The following is a 22,615-nucleotide window of genomic DNA, read 5'->3' as shown; positions in this document are numbered from 1 at the left end:
TCCATTAGTGGTTGTGAGGACCACACACCCATTACTGGCAGTTGTTTAATGTGAGATGATCAGTAACTCCTGTAATTCAGAGAAGTTTTCAAGAATAGGAGGTCAGAATTTGTGAAATGAGTAGAGGGCCAAGTATGCCAGAACTGAGAGAAGGCCAACAAGCAGTCATTTGCAGAGGTTACATTTAATAAGTCAATATTGGAAAGGACAAGAAGTGAAGTAACTTTCTTTACAAACTATGATATTTTATTGTTGCTTATTGTCCACTGAGTATCTTCATCTGCTTCATTTGAAATGCACAGGCTTTGAATGTGACCAATGTGCGAGGCCTCATGGGTTCTCATCTACGAGATCTGAAGGTGTTTGAGAACGCTAATGTGATTCGGGACTGGGTAAACTTGCAGTCTCAGTCTGACCTGGACAGCCTCAGTGTGGGTCTTACCACCAACAGAACCAACCCGACGATTGCACCATCTGGCTCCAACAACAGCACAAACACCACTGCAACAACTGCAGTCACTGCGACACCAACGCAGGGTAAAATACGTACCTTTTGTGTGTGTTCATTGACTGTAGGTTTTCTGTCCACTGATTAGCATAACGGTTTTATTGGAATAGTGATTTGCTTGCAAGTCAATACTCCTTGTAAACTGTTAGAGGGGAAAAAGTACTACTACTGTCTGCATTGCATCACAACCTAACCACATTAAATCTCATCCACAGGAAGCACAGGTGGCTCGCAGGCAACCACTGTAGTGACAACAGCGCAAGGTGAGAAGCTACAGCTAATTTACAGTTCCAGTCTACTGTCTCACCCCAAATTTTATGTGATGCAAAAATCTTTTTTATAAGAGGTAGGGAATAGTTTTGCAATCTCTAAAGTTAGGTCAAAGTTTTGCTCCACCTATATGCACCTGTGCTCTTTTCAGCCACAAGAAGCTGCAAGCGTGTTGTAATCTGTGTTTCTAAACTATTTGGTGACAATAAATATGTTATGATTGTACAGCTTTTATTTCTTTAGCATGGCTTCCACAATAGGCCAATTCATCACAAGGTTTTTGGTTATTATTAAACCACTGATTTTGCATCCCATTAATGATGTATTACAAGGTGGTTTTACAGCAACTGAAGTGACACTTCTGGGTGTCGAATGATTTTACAATTCACTGACAAACTAGATGAAATCTCATCCACAGGAAGCACAAGTAGCTCAGGTGCATCCATGACCGTTACAGAAGCAACAACGCAAGGTGAGAAGCTACAGCTAATTTACAGTTCCAATCCACCCACTGTACTTTCATTATGTAGTAATACTTACTGCACCACAACTGTCTCACCTCAAATTTTGTGTGATGCAAAATCTTTTTTAGAAGAGGTAGGGAATAGTTTTGCAATCTCTAAAGTTAGGTCAAATTATTTGCTCCAGCTGTATATCAGTACTGTGTACTGGCTTGTGGAAAATTAATAACTGGAACACATTCTGACCAAGTCAACAGGGCTAAATAAACAGCTAAATGAACTGCTGCTCACAAGGACCCATTAGCTTCCACTCTAAACAGAAAGTATCTTATTTGTGCAGCAATAGTGTCACTGCTTGTGGATGTTAAAGTTCCTCAAGATGCACCTGTACTCTTTTCAGCCACAAGAAGATGCAATTGTGTTGTAATCTAGGTTTCAAAACAATTTGGTCACAATAAATTTGTCATGATTGTACAGCTTTTATTTCTTTAGCATGGCATCTATAACAGGTCAATTCATCGCAAGGTTTTTGGTTATTATTAAAGCATGGTTTGACTTTGCATCCAGTTAATTATGTATTACAAGGTGGTTTTACAGCAACTGAAGTGACACTTCTGGGTGTCGAATGATTTTACAATTCACTGCCAAACTAGATGAAATCTCATCCACAGGAAGCACAAGTGGCTCAGGTGCATCCATGACTGTTACAGAAGCAACAACACAAGGTGAGCAACTACAGCTTATTTGCAGTACCAGTCTACCCACTGTTCTCACATAATGTAGTTACGCTTAATTCTATACAGGGGGACTATCTTTTTTTTTCAAGTATGGGAATATCCTCTTTAATAATGACTGTCTGCCCGACATCAAATGTTGTTGCAAGAAACAGTTTGAGAAGAGCTAGAAAATAGTTTTGCATCCTCTAAAGGTAGGCCAAAAATATTTCAGGCGACCATGTATCAGTTCTGTGTACTGGCTTAGGGAAAGTTAACAACAGGAACAAATAGATTGTTTATGAAGTGGCCTTGGAGTGTTAACTCTGAATTTTTCACTCTTGACTGTTTTCTGCCACAAGAGGGCGTAAGTGCGCCACAGTCTGTGTTTTTGGTAATAACAGAATGATCATGGCATGCTGTCTATTTAGTATTAATTACATAACATGCCTGTTTCCCAGAAGATTTGGTGTTTATGACAAAAATGTCAGGTTAAGGATTTTACAGCAGATGAAGTAATACTGCTGGGAGTTTATTCATTTTACAATGCATTCTCTAACAAGATTAAATCTTATCCACAGAAAACACAAGCGGCTCAAATGCAACCTTGACAACTTCAGCAGCAACAACACAAGGTGAGCAACTACAACTAATTTACCAGTTTATGTGCTATGTTTAGATGATACAGAGGGGGGTATACAAACATTTTTTATATTTTTAAATATATTTTCCAACAATGTGAATAATAACAAGATAATCATACAGTCATACAATTCTGCTTCAGTGTATACAAATCTGTATATATTTTTTTTTTTATTTCTAGCTAATACCACAAGTGGAGGAGCAGAACTTGCAAAACACCCAGCATCCATTTTCCTATCCATTGTGCTGACAGCTGTGCTGCAAATTCTACAACAACCAGCTTAAACATGTGTGTGACTTTAGCAACCTTATCAATAATCAGTAATTATTCACATCTTAAGAAAATGGCTTAATTGCATCTGCTTACTTTCTGCTTCACTTCCTCTCTTCAAGTAGTAAAACCATGTCTAATTTATTATAAGTGGTGATCTGGGATTTCACTCTACATACTGGCAAATTAAAAACTGTTAATAATAACATATATTTTCAATCATTACTAAAATCAAGAGAGTACAATATATTATAATCCCTCCAATGTACTGTATTGTTTATCATTATAATGTACAATGTATTGCTATTCCTTAACTTGCCTAATAAATGTCTACTAAGACAATTCTTATGCTTGTGTTTCTGTCTCTTGTGGCAGATTTTAAAGAGATTCATCATATTGGTATGATATGTTCAGATTTTTATGGATTTAACCTTCTGTAGTCAAATCCAACACCACACCCTTTACTAGTTTCCAAAGTAACACACTGTGTATTAAAAGAGATGAACAGAAATGTTGTCTTGCTTGTTAAGTTTGAACTGGAGGATCTGGATAAGTATTTACAAGTTTATAAGAGCATAATATTTGGTAACACATTCTCAGCTAAATTGGTTTTTAATCCAACCTCTTTGTAGAAAATAGATACACTTCTAAAACCATGATTTGTGTGCATTTTTGTATTTAATAACCCCATGTCACAAAGAAAATGTCATGCCACATTTCAAGATATCTGCAAGGTATTTAAAGGGGATGAAAAATAAGTATACATAATAAAAACTGTTTAGATAATGTCTTTATTTTTGAAAATTACAAAGTGATTAAAACAATACAAAAGAAAGAACATGGAATAACCAACAAGATTAGATCAGGTGATGTTAAGCTTGTAATAACCATGGTCACAATCTTAGTTTGGCTTATAAGAATGCTAACATAAGTTGGCATTAAAAACAAAGTAAAGCTAAGGAAGTTTTGTACCAAGTAAAACTTTGACCTGGTGATAGTGCTACATTAAAAGTCAAGAGTAAATTGATTACAAGTTATCCTAATGGGTACATGAATGTGTGTTGCTAGGTTTATGGAAATCCATCCGATATTTATTGAAGTGATGGGATGACCGAGGCTTGCATGGCTAATGAAAGACTATTTGCACATGACAGTAAAATACAACGTGTTTTAATTCACTTAAAATGAAGGCAGAACATCAGAGAGACCATCATACAGACTTATAAAGGAACCTTATTTTTGACACAGTGCAGGTTGTAATACATGCTTTAGTTCACTGTACACTAACTGGGGGTGTAACAACACTCCTCGTCAATGATTTGATACACATTTTTAACCTTAGAATGGCAACATACTCATAAGGTACCATCCTAAACTGTTTTTTTTTTCATTGCTATCTACATTTTTGCCAAAGTTGCTAATTGCCTATTCTGTCTTTAATGGCTTTGCTGTGCAGGTTCATCGTGTTTGTTGTCCCACTCTACTTTGGTGAAACAAAGTGGGAAAGAGTGTGACACAGGGCAAAAATAGGAGAAGTGAGGACACAGTTTTTGTTACACCAGTAACATTAGAAAACTTTGAGGTCAGCGCCTTGTTGTTTCATACAATCATTTGGCTAATTTGCAGAAAAACACATTTTTTGTTTATTATCTCTCACATCATTCTTTGCTGTAATTCCAGACAAAGCCTGCAGTTGATCTTCTCTGTCAGGTTAGGTGTACATTGAAAGGTACACCCACTGCAAATTAGAGGGGGATTAATTATATCAATGCACATATAATACTGGTTAAAAGCATGATCATTTCATCACAGAAAACAAAATGTGGTACAAGCAAGTTATATTTTCTAGAAAAACATACTTCACACACTGAGGGAATGGTATTTAGAACAATTGCAAATGAGATATTTCCCTCTGTATTAAATCAGCAGCTGTACAGGTTGTCAAAGATTAAAACCTTAAACTACCTGGAAATTTCAAGAAATGGAACACTTGAAAAGAATGCATTACCTCTGATTCACGAAGAGTCATGGTCAGTCCATCAGACAACTGGCTGAAGATTTCTATTGAGAAAGACATGCAGTATATTCTTATTACTCCAGCACTTTCTATCATGGTAAAAATGATTTAATTTGTATTGCACTCTAAGGATGAACACAGAGAAACCAACTCAAAACCAACAAGTTACAGTATATTACCAGCTGTTCAGATTTACTTACTGTTGATGCAGTCAAAGCGAAGGACGAGACTGATGAAGCTCTCCAGAGATATTTGTCCAGAAGAGGAGCCGTAGCGCAGAGCCATCAGATTCAGCATATCATCGCTGGCCCTCTTTCCTGACCAACAGGAATACAACAGACCCACCGTTGATGTCATGAGTACGACCTATATTTCTCAAACTATACAAAATCAACATGTCTGCTTGGGAAAGAAAAAAAAAAGATTATTGTGCTTGGAGATCCTGTGTTTGCATTTGGATGAATCAAGGGAAAAAGTGGCTGAGATTTATCTAAGTCTGTTTATCATCAATGTTTTACTTATCTGTTAAAATCAGTTTTTGAAACACAAACACAACAGATGGACATGACACTATCGACAGCTCAGGAGTATAAAACGTGGTGACAGATGAGCGTGCTCTACTGATTTACTCCTTGGGAAGAAACATTTGGAGCATAGCCGAAATACTCTTGCCAAACTGTCTTAAACATTCCTTCAATAGGTCCTGGTACATGCTTGATTCTGTTTACTGCAAAAATAAACCCTCTCACTACAAAAAGGCGTTTCCTCTCCTCTAATCATTTTATGCTGCCTCTGTTGTAGGAGTTGAATATATAATTTAGACTTCTGACAACGTTGTTTTGGTACATTTAGAGGACGTAAGCACCTGAATAGCATTGTTTTGCATCACTAAAAACGAGCAATTATAAGATGGTATTTGCCATTGTTATCAACCAGTCATTAGATTTTATTGAGACATTGTATCCTTTGCTTCAGTGTGTTATAAAAGGTTCTGGTCCAGATTAAAGGTCTTCAAAGTTAAAAAAGTACAAAGTCTGCACTAATTGATGCTTCTCTTTCCATCAGAACTAACTGCTCCTGAATTGCTTGAAATGTGTCATTAGTAGTACCCCCTTTAACTGTGACTTTGTGACATCACACTCTGTCACCATGTCAAACATTTGCATAATTTATGCCTAGCAGCTAGTTTGGCATGTAAAAACTGATTTAGCATGGCAAGTTGATTGTTTTTGTCTCAGCTTTGTATGAACTGTCCAATCATAGCAGACCGAGTATTCAGAAGGGGGCCTGCAAGAGACAGGAGCTAAAACAGATTGTTTCAGGAAGAGGGGAAACACCGTATTGCAGAAAACTGTCTATTTTAGAAGTAAACCAAAAAAGAAATGATGAAGTTAAAAAAAAGGAAATAATATATCTCATTTACTATATTTCCCCAGAGAGTTCACTAAGAAGTGGTTAATGGTATACCTGAAGCCATGATTGCGTTCCTGAGCTCATTCAGTGACAGTGTTCCTGTTTGGGAAACATCAGTGCTGAAGAAAATGTCCTGTTAAAAAGAAGACAGCTTGTGTCAAACTCTGAGCTCAACTCAGCATAGGTTATACTCTACCCCTGCATTACAGTCTGGAATTATCAAGAAACCATCAGTCTTCTTTGTTGAAAATCTTTCACCTTCACTTGGTTCCTTTTACCTTGTACATGACGATTTTCTTCCACAGTCGAACAAATTCCTCATCATTCAGTTTGCCAGTAATTGATGTCTTACCTAACATTAAGGTATTTAAGCAGTGCATGTTCTTTTTATGTCTTGGTCTGACCTTTAAATCTAATCCATCTATCTAATCCTGCGTTGAGAAAACATTAGAAGGGCAAGCAGGTGTTGGCGTGTACTTAATAGTTTTATGTCATTATATACTGTGAGAAATTCTCCATGAATGCTGTTAAGCAGTTGCGTTGGATCAAATTTCTAGGACACTATTACACAATGTATAGCACAGGAGGATACATCCATCAGAGCAACCATGCTGCGACAGGCATCAGTGCTGAAGCCTCCAGATTTCAGGTCTCCTGAAAAAACCCAGAAGAAAAAATGCAGGACACTTTATTTGCCCTAAAGCCAGCAACATAGTAGTGCTACACAATGTCATTATATCTTAATATTTCTTTTTGTTTTATCACATATGCTGTCAAACCTTTCAGGATTCGCTCATTTAGAAGCTTCTGGAGCTGCTCAGCATCCACTTCTTCGTACTGGAAATGAAATAAAAACAGGACTTATGTTTGGCTCACATGGTGGTAGTCATAATAATGGTTACCTTTATATTAAATAATAAGTAATAGCCTATTATACCTTATGGGTTTGATTGGAGTCACAAATGTAGTTAAAATACTTTAAAACATGTTTCTGTGCCAACATTTAAAATTCCTGATCCAAAGGTAGTAGTAAGCAGTAAAGAAAAGTCAAACAGCAGCAAAAAAACATGACAATGACACAGCTCAAACAGAAAATACAGCACAAACATGAATGTTTCAGTATTAAAGGGCTATACGTTTTACATTATAATTTAAATTGTTAAATAGCTCTGTATTCCAACAGTCATTACTATTGAGTGTTTGGTCAGTAACCGATGTCCCTCCTCCCCCTGCTCATGAGTTAAAAGAGAAAAAAAAAACATTTTCTGCTATCCCTGCCCACTTTATCCAGTCAGGACAAAAATCCATGAAGAGGCAGTCCTGTCTGCCTGGAACATGATCCTCCTGTTTAACAGCAATGGTAAGCTACCAGTTCCAGTGCTCTCGGTAATGGCTTATAGTACTAAACACGTCAATAGATGAATAACGCTCGAAAAAAAAAGGAGGGGTCATGCAAGTGCGGTGAGGTAGAGAAGAGGGAGGGTATTGCCAATTGCAAAACAGAGAGAAGGGGTGGCTAAAATGACGACAGCCTTTACAGCAGCTTTAAAGACCCATCCAAGTCCAGTAATATATTGATGAAAAAGAAATTACTTCAAATATGCTTATTTGCCTTCATGTCAGATGAGGGGATCGATAAGACTCTCATTATCTGAGTGCTGCTGAATATGAAGCTACAGCCAGCTGGCAGTTAATTTAGCACAAAGTAAGTAAGCAGGGGGAACAAAACCAAATGAAAATTGTCCTACCAGTGCCTCTAAGGGTCACTAACCACCAGAAATGTCTATTGTTGTATTTACAAAGTGTAAATACAACAATACTTGTTCCTGAAGTCTTTGCTGGTGAAGACTACAACAAAGTGAATAAGCATCTTTTTCAAAATGTTCAGTTAATGCTTTATTGTCAGGTTATGTTAATGTCAGGTTACATTGAGGTGCTTGATGTACATTTTTGACACCTTAGATTTGTCAGATCGTGATGTCATCAGGCTGACATATTGCGATTGGAACCAAGCTTTAGTAACATAATTTACCTTATCAGAGTATTGACGGAACAAGGTTCTCTTATTGTTGTCATCCGTTTCATTTTTGACTGGTGTGGGCTGCAAAAGAGTGAGTGCTTTCAGCTTCAAATTAATTAATGCATTGGACAATATGTATGTGTCATATGATATCAAAGTAATCAACATAGCAAACGACATGTAACACAAAAGCAATACCAAAATGAACAAGGTATTTTATCATTTTACTCACCTGTTCGACTTCCACGTGTTCGTGGTCATGGCCTCCAGAATTCTCACTGGAAGAAAAGACATTAGACATCAGTACACTGTTGGAGACAGTGTTGGGCAGTAATAACTGGACACAGTACAGTAATGTGATTACTTATTTTAGTAATGAGCAGTATAAGGGATTACAATTTGAAATTAGGTAATGACATTACAGTTACTAGACCTTAAAGGCTTATTAGTATGTTGCATGTGACTTACTGGACGTGGGTCTCTGCCTTGGAGAGAATGGTCAGGATGAAGGAGGCTGTCTCATTGGCGTTGAAGGTTGACGGCACAATCAGGTATTCACCAGGCTTCAGCATGAGGAACTCCATCACCTCACGTGCGTTCATGTAAGCTTTAGTTTGGGCAATAGGTGCGTGGGTGTTGAAGAAAGAGGCTGGGAACTTTCCCCTCTGTGCCTTGTACTGTAATATCGATAATAAATAGATATTTAATTTCTGTGCAGTTTATATCATTCTTCATGCAGTGCAGAGGAAGCAATGACTGTGTGAGGTTTGGGTTAAAAATGTTACTTACGTCTCCAGTCACCTTCATGGAAGAAGGAAATTCATGGTGAGAGAAAACAGAATTAGTGAAATCGTGACAACATGAAAACAATGCAAATAAAATAATGGAATTTATCATTTTACTTATTTACTTATATTTATTATTTATGTATCATTTACTGAAACTTGAGCGTTCAAGTCCTCATGTAAAAGTAAGACAATACTTGAGACTAGGGATAAACTGCATTTAAAGATGCAATTTAAGTGATATGAGCGAACTACAAAAACTACAAAACAGCTACTTCCCATATCTTTGCAGGACATGCCAATAATGGTCCTAACACAGAAACAGTAAAAGGTAATACTTACCTCAAATACAGAGAATCCAATGTGAAGATTTTGGACCAGGCGTCTGTTCCTCTTGTCCGGCTTCTGCATGAGTGACACCAACATGTTTTTTTCATCTGGTCCCACAGAACAGTCGCTGGTTAATTTGTCAATGGTGACCCGAAACTGTGGATTAGTCCAGAAGCTGTCTGGAAGGACAAAACAACGTGTTTTTCCTTTACTTTAGTGTGTCATATAGGTTCTTGTGCATGTAAAAGGTCTTGAAAGTTAAAACGCCAATAGTCCACACCAACAGGAGCTCCACTCCACTGAAGTGCGTCATTAGTAGTTTAATTCTGTGACATCAACATGACCTTAAAGAGTCAGGAGCTAAAACAGATCATTTCCGACAGAGTTGGACTACAGTGTAGTGTCTACAGACTATCTGGCTATTCAATAGAGAGGTTGTTGGTGGCATTTTTGAATACATTTATAAATCAATTATAACCTGATTAATTCAATTCAAAAAAAGAAAATTAAAGGTAATAAACACTGTAAACTATTAAGTCTCAATTTGTCACCCTCAAGTCTCCATATACTGCCTTTGAGAGCCAAGATATCCTGAAAGTACCTCTATTATTCATGCATCCTCCAGCAGTGGTTCCAGCCACCCATCTGCCCTCATAGAAGGAGGTCTTCCAATGGCACGAAGAGCTTTTATCCAGGAAGTCAGGACACAGGCAGCATATGTCGAGATCTGAATAGAACTCACAGAAGGCTTTCAGGGGCATCCTGTTTGCATCAGAAATTAATTCAGACACATTGCTGATAAGTCTGAGATTCACTAGTAATGGATTAGTTGAGGTTCGCCCATTTAATGCATAATTATTTAGTTACAATATGCATTATGCACATTATATAACTTAGAAATTGAAATAAATATAAATAAATAAATTAGAATGTACAATTACCATAAAATTAGACTGCTTGGTGATAACAGAGTACATACATGTTTTTTTTTATACACTAAACTTCAAGTGTAAAGCTGAGGTTTTCAAATACAAAAAATATCAAAATATTTTTAGAAATAACTCAACATTTGTCAAATTTTGCTTTCAGTGTGCTTACCAATACTCGCCATCATCACAAACAGAAAGGCACATCTCGCGATCTTCAGGACTAACAGTTTGCCACAAAGGCGACCTTTAACCAGTGAAGGGAGAGGAGAGGTAATACTGTTACATACTGTTCTTAACAAGAGACAAGTTACATCCCATACTGCCGGTATTCACATAACGTATGTCTATGTGTCTTTTTGAAGTATAATCTCCTCAATGATATTTGGTGTGTTTTTGCTTGACAGTACTAAGATCACACAGGATGTTTTGAACAGAACCTACAGAAGTCTCTCACTGTCAAGACATTTTTTCCACAAACTGGTTGTGACAGGTTTCAGTATCTGCAAGTTTAGCATGACATGAAATCACGCATGTTGACTTTTCCACTGAAGAGACTACACTGTGCCAGGATTTGCACAGGTTCACCTGTCATACCTGTGTGCTCTTGGCCCTGCCCAAAATAGTCAAGAGGTGAAAAACACCAAGGCCCTGAGACAGCTAGAGACATCTCAGTGGTTCTGTTCAAATCATCCCTAGTGTGTTTTACATTGTTATGCAGACATAAAAACACATATAAACCGAGGAGATTATACTAATTTACTTTTTGACCCATCAGGCACAAATTGGATGACTGTATGAGGCACCCAAATGAACTGGACACATAAATGTATCGTGTCTGTTGGCTAAGAATTGTGTAAGGGGTGGAAGAAGTAGACAGATCTTTTTCTTTACAAAGCTTTTGCAATAGTTTTTAAGGGTAAAGAGGAGGTACACCAAAAGAGGTATAACATACAACTACAAAGCAAGTTGCAATTTAAAGGAAGATACATTTATTAAATTAACACCAATCAAACACCTTAACAATCAAACAAACAAACTAAACAGATGGACTTGCCAAAATGAACAAAAGAAGGGTAGCCTCCCAGACAAACCCACCTGGGCCCTCAGAGCTGGGGACTAACCCTCTACCCTAACACAAAGAAACAACTTAAACCTAAGTGAACCAAAGCCACAAAAACTAGATTTCAACATCCATCAGATAAACATAAAACAAAATGCAATGCCACAGCCAGCCTCCAGGCTGACTGACTGTGTCTCTGGTCAGGTGGAATGGAAAGAAAGAGCTAGAGCCTAATCCCCTACTCCTTCTTATTGGTTATTCATAATCAGCCAGACTGATCTCAGTTCTCCACCACCAGAACCACGATTGGGTCTAAATTAATTTATTAACTGAGTAAATATTAACCTCACTAGAAGCAGCTCAGAGACTGAATGGCTTAGAACAGGCTTGTCTGTTTGGACCTCTCTTTCTCCTTGGATTGATGACTAAATTGTTGATCTGGTGCTATTGGCTTTGCTGGGTAACATAAAAAGATTTGGCAATGGCTGAATGACACAAAACTTTCAAGGTCTTTGTGAGAACTGCAAGGTTGTTTAAAACTGGTAGCAAGATTAATAATAGAGCTAGTTGGCATTGTAACTTGGCTGTCAAATTAAAATTGAAACACAAAAACAAAATTAGGTATATGAGAACAAACAAGAGTAAGACTCTAAGTAAAACAAAAGTGAAACATACTCAAAACGCATATATGTCATCCACCATGAACCATGGTGACTGAATGTGATGAGCATGACGAGAAATGAATAAAACTGTTACTTCATTCTGGTTTTAAAGGGTGCTACAAAGGTAGAAGCATTAATTTGGAATGCCGTCAGATTTATGGCCCCTGTTATCTGTCAGACTTCAAGGTTGAGGAAGGATTTTTTTTTTTCACAGAATCTCTGTATCAGGGCTTCTACAGACAGAGATTCACACTGGAGTGTTTCTTACTGTCCATTTGATGTCAGTGTTTACATCCATTAAGCAATCATTCAATATTAATTCAAAGGTGATTTTTTATTATTAATCTTATTATTTCCAAGTGTACAACCGTGCAGGCCCCATTTCTGTCCTGTGGGTGGCGTTTGTCCTTTTTGGCCCTGTGAGATGCAACGGTACTGAGGTGGGTCCGTTATATCAAAATATTATTTTTCAAGTAAAAGTGCTTAAGGATTGGCATCAGAATGTACTTAAAGTACCAAAGGTACTGTATATAATATTATTGGATTAACATTTTTTGTACATTATCATCAGCTTTTTAGTTTTTTTTCCCTTCCCTTTCCTTTAGTGTGTTATATATGTTCTTGTGAATGTTAAAGCTCTTGAAAGTTAAAAAGCCCCAAGTCCATACCAAGAGCTTCTTTCTCCAGCAGAAAACACTGCCCCTGAAGTTGCTGAAATGCCTCATTAGTAGGCCTGCCTTTAGTTCCATGACTTGATGACATCAAACTATTTGTCCATGTCACACTTGCATAATATGCTTATATTCACAGTGATAGTGACACTAACTGGAAGCTAAAAACAGGACAGTGCTGACCACAGACACAGTGAGCAGTGCTGGCTCAGGTGTGTGTGAGCAGACCAATCAGAGCAGATCAGGTATTTGGGAGAGACAGGAGTCAAAATAGGGGGGGAACACAGAGCTTCTGCACTGGCCAGTATGAGAGAAATTATGTGTTTTTTGATCATCAATGCATGTAAACCGTGAACCGCCAAACGTAAAGTACAAGATGAATCTACACCAAATGTCAAAACTACCAAAAAAACGACAAGAAAATATGACGAGGCATATCTCGCCCTCGGCTTCACCAGTACAATGGTGGGTAATGAGGAGATCCCACAGTGTGTTGTGTGTCTCAAAACATTAGCTTCTGACAGTGTGAAGATGAACAAGTTAGGACGTCACTGGGAGACTTCATGACCCCAATGCAAAGAGAAGCCCATTGATTTCTTAATATTTCTTGACATTTATTTCTAGCTACAAAAAAAAGTTTTGGAACAACTGGCTTAAGTTAAGAAATCATAGTGTACTAGGAGAGTTTGACATTTACTGATGTGAATTAAGTGACAATGCTTTTCATCACAGCTGGCAATATGCTAACAGACATTTAACGTCAGTCAAAACTCAGCTTCAATTTAGTTTTATTTCACTGGCTCACCTAGTTTATGAAAAGGTTATTAGTATAAGTCTTGTGGATCTGTTCCAAATATCCTCAATTCCTTTAGACTTGATTTACAATAGCATAATTATCCAGCACAAAAGCAGGCATGAATTGTAATCAAATCAGTTTTTAAATAAATAGTAATAAAATAATAATCTCAATGTTTTTCTCCTCACAAAGCATATCTAAACAAATTATCATTGAATGGTCACAGTAACATTCTTACCCATCACTCCAGTCTCCGTTCCACTCTCCTTGGCCCCAGGGGTTCCACAGACGCACCAGGTTCACTGTTTGCCCTTGGCTAATCACCTGTTCAACAGTTACCAGAGAAAATACAATTGAAATCTGCCATAAAAATAACTGCATTTGGCTTTATACTTACTTTTAAGCAAATGCAATCCTTCACCTCTTTCACACCTGTAACAGCGTAGGCATGGCCTTGTACCAATCCATTTGGTAGTACTGTGTTCGCAGATGTGTCCTAGAAGATATAAATACCACATATGTTATCACTGCAGGTAGTCATGAACAACATGCTTTTCTTTAACAACATGATAAACAACCATTAGCAGGTTTGCTATTATTAAGTAGATAACCGACCTAGCCTTAAATATGTAAACAAGTGGCAGTAAAAAAGTCATCCAGGCTTGCGTGCTAGCGTTGATGATTTCCATATAGCTAACCATATTACATTAACATGTATGCTGATGAAGGTTCTCAGTCATTCATGTCATAGTAATTCTAAGTGCTGTATCATAGGCCACTGGACATGTTTCAGTTTCTTGTAGATGTTTCACCGTCATCCAAGATGCTTCTTCAGTTCTAAGTAATGGCAAGGGAATTCCAGGCTTTTAAACTCTGTGTGGAAATGCCTACAGAGTTGTTAAGGACACAGGTGAGCTCTGAGTTTCAGAGTTGTTAGGGCCACTTGTGGGTTGTATACCCAACTGGCCTTCATGTGGGTTGCTAGGACAAGGTGAACCCAGGTGTGAATGGTTGTTAAGCTGTCTGAGGAGGTAACTCAGTACTGCACTGTAGGTGGGTAGACCCTTGTTTAGTCTGAGTCCAGCGTTATTTCTCTCACCTTGTTGGCAAAAATCCAGTGAGTTTTTGATTTGGTGTTGAATGTTACTGACCAAAGGAGCTGGGATACTGGTTAAGTGCTTGGATATTTAATAGGTAACTGAGTTGATGCTGCTGATGATGGGTCTGAGTGGTGCTCTTTCCTTGTGTATTTGTTGGAGTCCATATATACATGGGATGGCTTCCTGGGGAACAGTCGTTAATATAATGACCTTTCAATGTTTTGTCCTTGACTGTGCCATGGGCTCACCAGTGTCTCCAGTAGTGGCCAACCTCTACATAGGGAAGTTAAGAGCAGAGCCTTCATAACCTTCACAGGAACTGCTCCTAGTCACTGGGGACGACACCTTGGTCAAATCAAGGGAAGTGGAAGCCTTTAAAGAACACATAAATGCTGTGGACAATAATATCAAGTTCGAACGGGAAGATGGCAGAGGAGACAGTCTGCCCTTCTTGGACTGTGCAGTACACACTGAAGAAGACAGAAGCCTAGACATTGAGGAAGTCAACTATAAGAAGCAAAAGTCTACATAAGAACATTAATTTAGTGTTAAGTTGTTGTGTTGTCACAATTACCTGCAGTTCACTATTCAACACTTCATGTTCCTTAGATCATAAACTCTCAGCCCACTATGTACCTCCGCTGCAAGCGGATAGCTTAATCAGCTGTAAGTTGTTAGTTCAGTCAGCTGTTAGCTGTGGTTGCTGTTAGCTCTCATGCTTTAAGGCTCGAAAACAAACAGCATTGCTTCGTACTGCCACACGGGGCGACACTTCTGACTCCAACGTCTTCTCCTGCTGTTACCATAGTTATCTCTCTCCACAGCGCTGTGTCAGTGCTACTTATAATCACTGGCTGGCAACTCAACGTGAGAACCCCACCATTAAGAAAATTCTTCCACGGTACAGGTCCATCTACCCCCTCAGTCACAAACAGTTTGCTTGCAGGACCTAGCTAATATGTTTTGCTGGTTAAACCAAGACGGCACTGAAAATCCATACTGATATTGGCATGAGGTAAGCTAGTTAGCTGTTATAAGCCACTAAATAGCAGAGTCCTGTGGTGTGTAATTTTAGCAGCACATGGAGAAACTATGTCATGCCCTGAGTAATTGAGCCTTGGCAGCCTGACATCCTGGAACTTCTCCATTCCACATAAGAACAATGACTTCGAACCATACCATCAAAATGTTACTCCTATGACAAGTGAACATTTTGGCAGCTAGAAAGGTCAACTGCTATGTTTCAGATACCAAAGATTGAGGTCACACAAAACCGTGTTTATATATATTTTTGAATATCGTACTGGTCTATTTAACTATGGTTAAAGATCACCCTAGCCTATGAATGCTTTCATCAAACACGCCTTTGCTAGACAGATTGACAACCGAGACAGTTACAGTATAGTTTTATAAAAGCATAGAGAACCAGCCAGTATATGCTCACTAGTTACTTTTAAGAGAGACAGTTCTTAAATCTTGTCTCACTAGAAAGAGCCAGCTCTTTGTGGCTCCTCAGATTTTATGTTGCTAAAATTAATTTATTGCCAAAAATAATGTAAAATGATGTGTAAAATGAATTACTAATGTACAAAATCATACATTATATCAAATGTTTAGTATTTATATGGCTTATTATACTCAACATTGAACAGAGTGCTACAAAAATAAAATTCTAAAGTACAAAAACAAATACCCATCTCAATTTGACAAAAAGATCCAATCACTGGTTGTATGTATAATATTTTAAAAAATGTTTATCTATTTACAGTGAAACAACATAGAGAATCTTACAGAATCCCATGAAAAAATATAAACTGATATGTGTAAAAATAAAAGAAAAATGCAGCATCCTTTTTATTCCAACTGCAAATTTGACTACATTCCCAGGCAGGAGCCAGCTGTGATCATTCACTTCAAAGAGCTTGCTCTAAGGGCCAGTTTCCTCGCAACCATCAGTAGTGCTTACCCCTTGAGGCGTACCGCAGCCCATCAGTGATTTAGATTTGCCAGCTCTGCACATCAGTTCCCAGAGGTTTGGAGGAGGGTCTGACAGGTTGATACAGATGTGAACACCACCTGTGAAGTCTACCAAGGCCTCAGAAGGAGTTCCAGAATTCATGTCCGAGTAGGAACCACACACCCTGACACAAATGGATGTGAAATTACTAACACAGATATAAGACAAATGTCACTATGAGAAAAGACATTTAATGAGTGAGAAACAATACACTGTTTTTCCATACTTGGCATAGGCTTTCTCCAGCAAAGCAGGCCAGAACTCAGTTGGGTCTTTGGAGTGAACGAAGATCAGTCTCCCATTGATTGTTGGTAGCTTGTCATCTATGATGACATCCACCCAGCGTCCAAATCTCCAGAACTGAGTTGATGAGAGAGAAGACAGTAGAAAGAGATCTATAGCAATGAAGCGTTCAGCAGGGCCGACATTTAAACAAATATTTTGGCAATGATTAGGGGTTTACCCTGAAGTGGAACAGCCCGCAGTAGTCCTCATCATAATTTTGCTCAGGAGACACAACTTGGTTAAGGATTACATCCTGGAATGTCAGAGCTCCGATTGACGCAAGAAACCAGCAGTTTCCTGAGGTGGCAGGAAGGGGCTTTACAAGTAAAATCTGCACTGAAGATTCTAGATTACAAACTATACTAACACAGCTGAGAAAGAATAAACATTGGTACAATTGGCAGAAATCTCCTGACATGTAGCTTTAACTACACTTTTGTCTAAACTCTCTGCCCATTGACAGCACTTGCAGCTCAAAATGACATAGCTGGGAACCTCTGTACTGTATGGATTACAATAAATTTTCCTTACCAACCATGCCTTGACCAAAGTCAAACCTGGAGACCCCATCGACAACAAAAGATGGATTGGAAACAATTTTCTGAAACAGGGGAATTGTTGACAACACAAAATGGGTTAGGAGTTTAATATTAGCACAGATGTCCGTTAACAATACAAGTACGAAGTAGGCCTAATACGTAACTTTGTAAGGTTTGCGTTTGGCCTTTGATGTTTATCCTTGACAGTAAGATACATATATCAATACCTTTAGAGGAATTGGTTATGTAAAAGGACTTGTAGTACTGCCAATATAACTGGATCTCAGCACAATGCTTTGTGACTGTATGCAGCTTTCTGATGAACTTAAGCAACAATCCAGCTTTATACAATATCTTTGGTAGCAACAGCTAGCAAAATGCCAACACAGTCTAACTGTACCTACCTGCCCAATATTACCAAGGATCGACAAGTGAGAGATTTAAAAAGTGAACATTAATCAAAAGAGAGAATTTTCCCCGGTGTAAATGTATCATGACTTTCCACGTGCTGGTTCCCCACTGCATGCAGCAGGTGCTCTCTTTGTTTTCACCCCTGCCCCCAAACATCCTGAGTCTGCCTCTGCAGACAAGTTGTTTCAAAAATAGATTTTGTGAGCTTCTGTCACTTATGACAGAGGACAGTGGTATGCGAGCTTACTGGGTTCTACAACTGAATCAGTGTTGCTGTCTTACATGCTTGTTAAAACACATCTTTTCAGCCACTAAAATACTCACCGATGGTCTCTGCCACTTCACTGCGGCTAGATCAGAAGGGCTCAGTATGTCTTTGCCGATGGACCGCCTGTCAGGGGGGAACATATCGTCGACGTACCTTATCCGATTGATGTTACAGTATTGTTTCAGTAGCTGGTAGTCTTGGTTGAGGAACTTCTCAGGGTTGGAGACAGTTCCCAAACCATCTTTCTTGTGTCGTGCATTAATGATGGTCATGCACACACCTGGTGTAGCCATTTCAGCTGTGTTTGACTTCTGTGCAGGAGAGAAAAAAAAGGAGCAAATACTACGGACTGCAGTGGAAGGGGAAAATTCAAATAGAATGGAATAAGAATGACTCACATGAACCCAAAACAATTCTTCCTGATTGATCCCATACTAGCTTCATTTCATGGTGAACAATGCTGGATAAAAAGTTTTATGAACTATCAAATTTGATACAGATATTATTTTCAGCAAAATCCCAAAGGCTTTTGGCTGAGGGATTTAGGGATATGCTAACGTCTGGATTGGCCTACAAAGTCTTCCCAGCAGCACTCTATTACAAGCCTCTCATGTTTTGGAAAGAGCGTTTAGAGGAACAACACAGGATTCACAGAAGACTTTTTCTCAACTCTATCTGAGTAAAACGCCAGATAAGGTTAGTATCATTGGTTGACTAAATGTGTGTAAAGTAAAACATTTAAACAACATTACAACTAACTAGCATTAGTGTGTAGCTTAACATACTGCAAGAGTGAACAATTATATTACTGACCAATAAGAATGACAAATGTGAAAAACTTTTGAGATTAGACCTCTTCCGTTAGTTCAGTTCAGTCTGGAGTCGATGGGCTCATTTGCTTAGAAAAGGGGCCAGTTTTGAGCAATGGGGGGTGGGAGGGAGTAATGCTATGCTGGGCTGGGGTGAAGTCTGAGCAAATTAGTCTCGAGTCTTTTGCGGAAGATAGCAAGTGATCATATTGTCCTGACAATGGTCGGGAGTTCGTTCCACCACTGAAGGGTCAGAACAGAGAAGAGTAGCGACTTCGCGATGGCGGTACCAGCTGGCCAGCTGATGTAGTAAGTGAAATGCTAAGTAGTACATCAGCCGGCCAGCTGGTACCGCTATTTAAGTTCTTTCAGCTTCATTCCCTGTTTCCATTATATGGGCTTTTTGGTGACTTGTCCAAACAGCAAATATAACCACAGTTACAAGGCAACAAAAAATAGCCTTTGTATGAACACATGCCAATTGGCACTCAAAGATGCATTTTAATTCCGGAAACAGAATTGAAGCATTGAATTTGAACGTCAGAAGAGGCCTATTCAGTTATATACTAAACTGTTTAAACTGATATATATACTTATGCGTGTATTACATTACTTTGGTAATAAGAAGTAAGCAGAAAAAAAGTATAAAGCTAGAGACCATCGTGTTGGGATCATACCCATCAACTTGTTCAGGTTCCCACCAATGACTACTCAGTTGTGATTATTACATCTTCAAACTCTACATTAATGTTGATCTCAACTACACCCAAAAAGTTTCATAACTGCATTATAAGAAATGTGGGTATGGGGCCATAAAAGTCAAAGTGAAAAACATGACCAGCTGAGGCTGTTGCAGCTGGTAAAAATGCAGTAAAAAGGCATTAATAAGGTGTATGGAAGTTCTTAACTATTGTTAAGGATAAGGTAGTACATTCCTCAACATGCCTGTTGCTCTCATTCTCTGACCTACAATTTGAAAGGCGCCAAAAAAGGAACTAAGGTGTCTAAGTAAGTCAGTGTGCATGCCTGTTCTTCATTACCTCAATAGTGAGCCAGTGCTTTACAATAACCTATTGTTTGACTGAAGGTATGATGTTTTTACAAAGACCTACTAGCTTTTATTCTCTACCCTGTTCACTTCTGCCTTTTTGAAAAAAAGTCTACATAAGTCAACATGCATAACTTTGGTTACTGTGAACAGTTTCAATAGTTTCAAGTGCAGTTGAGCACTTTAATTGGGAAGAATTGCTCCCCATCACACTGATAAGACTGTGCTCTGCAAAAACCATGTCTCTTAAAACTATAAAACTGTTGACAAAACTGAGATACTATAGCAGGCAGATATCTGCGACATGCAAATTAACCTCCAGATAAATTGTAATTTTAGAAATAGAGAAAGCACATACAACATGCTCTTACCAGTGTTGACAGTCCAACTATCTGTTGGTTTCCCTGATAATGACACAGTGGCAGAGTGTCTTACTTGGCTATCAGAAACGTTAGCCTCACATGACAGACTGTATTTCTGTCATGTGTAAGTTATGACATGCACCTAGTCCGAGATCCACCCGCTGAGTGTCTAGACCCCCCCCCAGGAATGGTAAAAACACATGCAACACTGAGGCTTTTATTTTCAAAATTCTGGTCCCCCACACCTGTGACTGCCCCACTTTTTAGACGACCAGTCCTTTTCAAAGTGTCAAATGTAAAAATAGCAACACAATAGAAACTGGACCTACTGATGTGAAAATACAACAAGTTGTTTAACTAAGTGAAAGTGTGAATCAACTTTCTTTTAAATTTTATTGTAAAGAGATGAATCTTACCTAACCTGTCAGAGAGAGAAGCTGTTGAGCCTGGTCGGGTCAGCAAATATATGGAGAAAACTCCAGCTCTTTTATAACAGCTGCAAAGCCCGAGGCTACTACTATGAACATGGGATGGTCCCTTCTGAAACTCTACTTGAGCTAACCTGTGATTTGAAGAATGTGCAGAAAAAATGTAGATTATAATTAGACCTATAGAGAAAGAGACAAAGTGAGAGATTATCTAAGGGTAGAACACACTCCAGTTAGATTTCGTAACAAAAATCTTGCACATGCCATAAACTGGTTGATTGATTGATGAAAAGAAAGTTGTTTTTTATTCCCTTAAACACAGAGAAAGTGGGTCCTCCTCAACAGACTTCATGTTCAACCCCTATGTTTTAACAGCAGCCCAAAGCGGTCTTTCTTATTTTAGCAGCCATCAAATTAATTCAGTTGGTTTCTACCTGCAGCCTTACCACTAGAGGCTACTGATAAAGGAAATTATTCCATGATGTTGAATTTAAATGTTTAATCATATGTCTCAGAAAGAGACTTCAGTTTGCATTTCATTGTGCAACCCCATGTGTTGTAGAATGACAAATACATGCATCTTGAAACTTACAACATCATTGAACAATCTCATTGAGCATGAAATTATTCAACATTATTAGATAAATAAGTTGAGCTATCACTGCAAAAACAAAAACTCCTCCCTGGATTGTTTCCTGAATTTATGTGATTGGGCAAATGGACCCAAGGGTTTCTTGTTTTCTTGTTTCTTTTATGGGTTTGGCTGAAGTAATACGTAGGTGATTAAAGGTTGGAATGTTCCATTATGACGAAATAAATAGTCAGTAATTAACTTTTAGTAATAGTATTATTTTTCAATAAATAACAGAGGAAAACAGGAAGATGGAATGTCAAACTTCCAATCCTGTATAGGTACACACCTTGTGACCAAAGTTTTAGAGTTGTTTCATTGTTTATAAAGGTTTTTTTTTATGTCAGGAAATGATAAGCCCACATTGTGATTAGTAAAAAGTAAAAAGTAACTCTATATTCTTCATTTAACATGCAGAAAGTTGCCATATCCAAGCTACAAGGTTAGCAAGGTTCAAGCAAAAAATTAAAAAACTTGTAGTCTCAGTTCATACTGTGTTATAACTCATTTGCAGAGGAATACATGTTTTCGTTACTGTGCGAGAAGGCAAATATAAAGAAAAGTGTGAAACATCTACTCCTTTAAGTGAATCATCGATCTACCGTAAATTACCAAATAATAGCCAGTTTACAATTAACCGCAGGGTCCCCTTTAAACGCTGGGTGCAGTGTATATTTGGATAAATTACTGCCAGTTCCAAATAAATGCCAAGTCTTAAAATGTATTTTAAAAAACATCAAGGAAGAAGCTAGACCACTGACACTGCACGTTTTTCTTCTTCGCCTTTCTCACATAGCCTATTGTGCTTGCTCTCGGTCAGTCAGTATCACATTGATGATCGCCATGGCTCTAGTGCAACAAAAAATAAAAAGTACGACTTGTAATTCAAACTTTCTGTCGTATAATATGCAGTGGAAAATTTGGGAGAAGCAGCCGCTAGACGTTCTCTGTTGACCCTAAGAGAGTGAGAGATTGGCGAAAAAATAAAACTGAGCTTCAGCATCTGTCCGAGGAGGACAGCAAAATGACCAGGCTGCCTGGTGGAGGGAGAAAGAAGGCTAACGAGGAGCTTGAGATAAACATGCAGGAATGAGTTATCAGCAAACGGGCACGCCACGAGAGAGTGTCCCGCAAAATGATCAGGGCGATGGCAAAACAAATGTACGCCA

The 22,615-nt window shown here is 38.3% G+C and overlaps 2 protein-coding genes across 3 annotated transcripts in view; one reads left to right on the top strand and one right to left on the bottom strand.

Moving 5' to 3' along the window:
• Window positions 1-3,267, top strand: part of LOC115566115 (uncharacterized) — a 40,880-nt gene extending 37,613 nt beyond the window's left edge. The window contains exons 109-114 of the mRNA XM_030391838.1: window positions 303-537; window positions 724-771; window positions 1,197-1,250; window positions 1,911-1,964; window positions 2,534-2,587; window positions 2,776-3,267. Of these exons, the coding sequence (XP_030247698.1) occupies window positions 303-537; window positions 724-771; window positions 1,197-1,250; window positions 1,911-1,964; window positions 2,534-2,587; window positions 2,776-2,879 (549 nt within the window). The 3' untranslated portion in view covers window positions 2,880-3,267. The remainder of the gene's footprint in view (window positions 1-302; window positions 538-723; window positions 772-1,196; window positions 1,251-1,910; window positions 1,965-2,533; window positions 2,588-2,775) is intronic.
• Window positions 3,268-4,039: 772 nt separating this feature from the next.
• On the bottom strand, window positions 4,040-20,850 carry LOC115565929 (calpain-1 catalytic subunit-like). 2 transcript variants are annotated; one of them, XM_030391599.1, is made up of 22 exons: window positions 20,804-20,850; window positions 18,225-18,479; window positions 17,482-17,551; window positions 17,129-17,247; window positions 16,892-17,025; window positions 16,615-16,789; window positions 13,970-14,044; window positions 13,787-13,872; window positions 10,529-10,603; window positions 10,032-10,192; window positions 9,443-9,609; window positions 9,105-9,116; window positions 8,784-8,992; window positions 8,548-8,593; window positions 8,328-8,396; window positions 7,075-7,132; window positions 6,888-6,949; window positions 6,574-6,642; window positions 6,350-6,428; window positions 5,083-5,199; window positions 4,874-4,926; window positions 4,040-4,603 (listed from the first exon to the last, which is right to left on the bottom strand). In XM_030391599.1, the coding sequence occupies exons 2-22, from the start codon at window positions 18,459-18,461 to the stop codon at window positions 4,577-4,579; spliced, it is 2,100 nt and encodes a 699-aa protein (XP_030247459.1). In that variant the 5' UTR covers window positions 18,462-18,479; window positions 20,804-20,850; the 3' UTR covers window positions 4,040-4,576. The 2 variants fall into 2 exon arrangements, with proteins under 2 accessions (XP_030247459.1, XP_030247460.1); XM_030391600.1 differs by lacking the exon at window positions 20,804-20,850 and adding an exon at window positions 20,397-20,496.
• Between the last annotated feature and the right edge of the window lie 1,765 nt (window positions 20,851-22,615).

Source organism: Sparus aurata, chromosome 16 (assembly GCF_900880675.1).
Source record: "Sparus aurata chromosome 16, fSpaAur1.1, whole genome shotgun sequence".
Taxonomy (NCBI): domain Eukaryota; kingdom Metazoa; phylum Chordata; class Actinopteri; order Spariformes; family Sparidae; genus Sparus; species Sparus aurata.
Note: the sequence above shows the minus strand (reverse complement) of the source record. Positions and strands in the feature narration are given on the sequence as shown.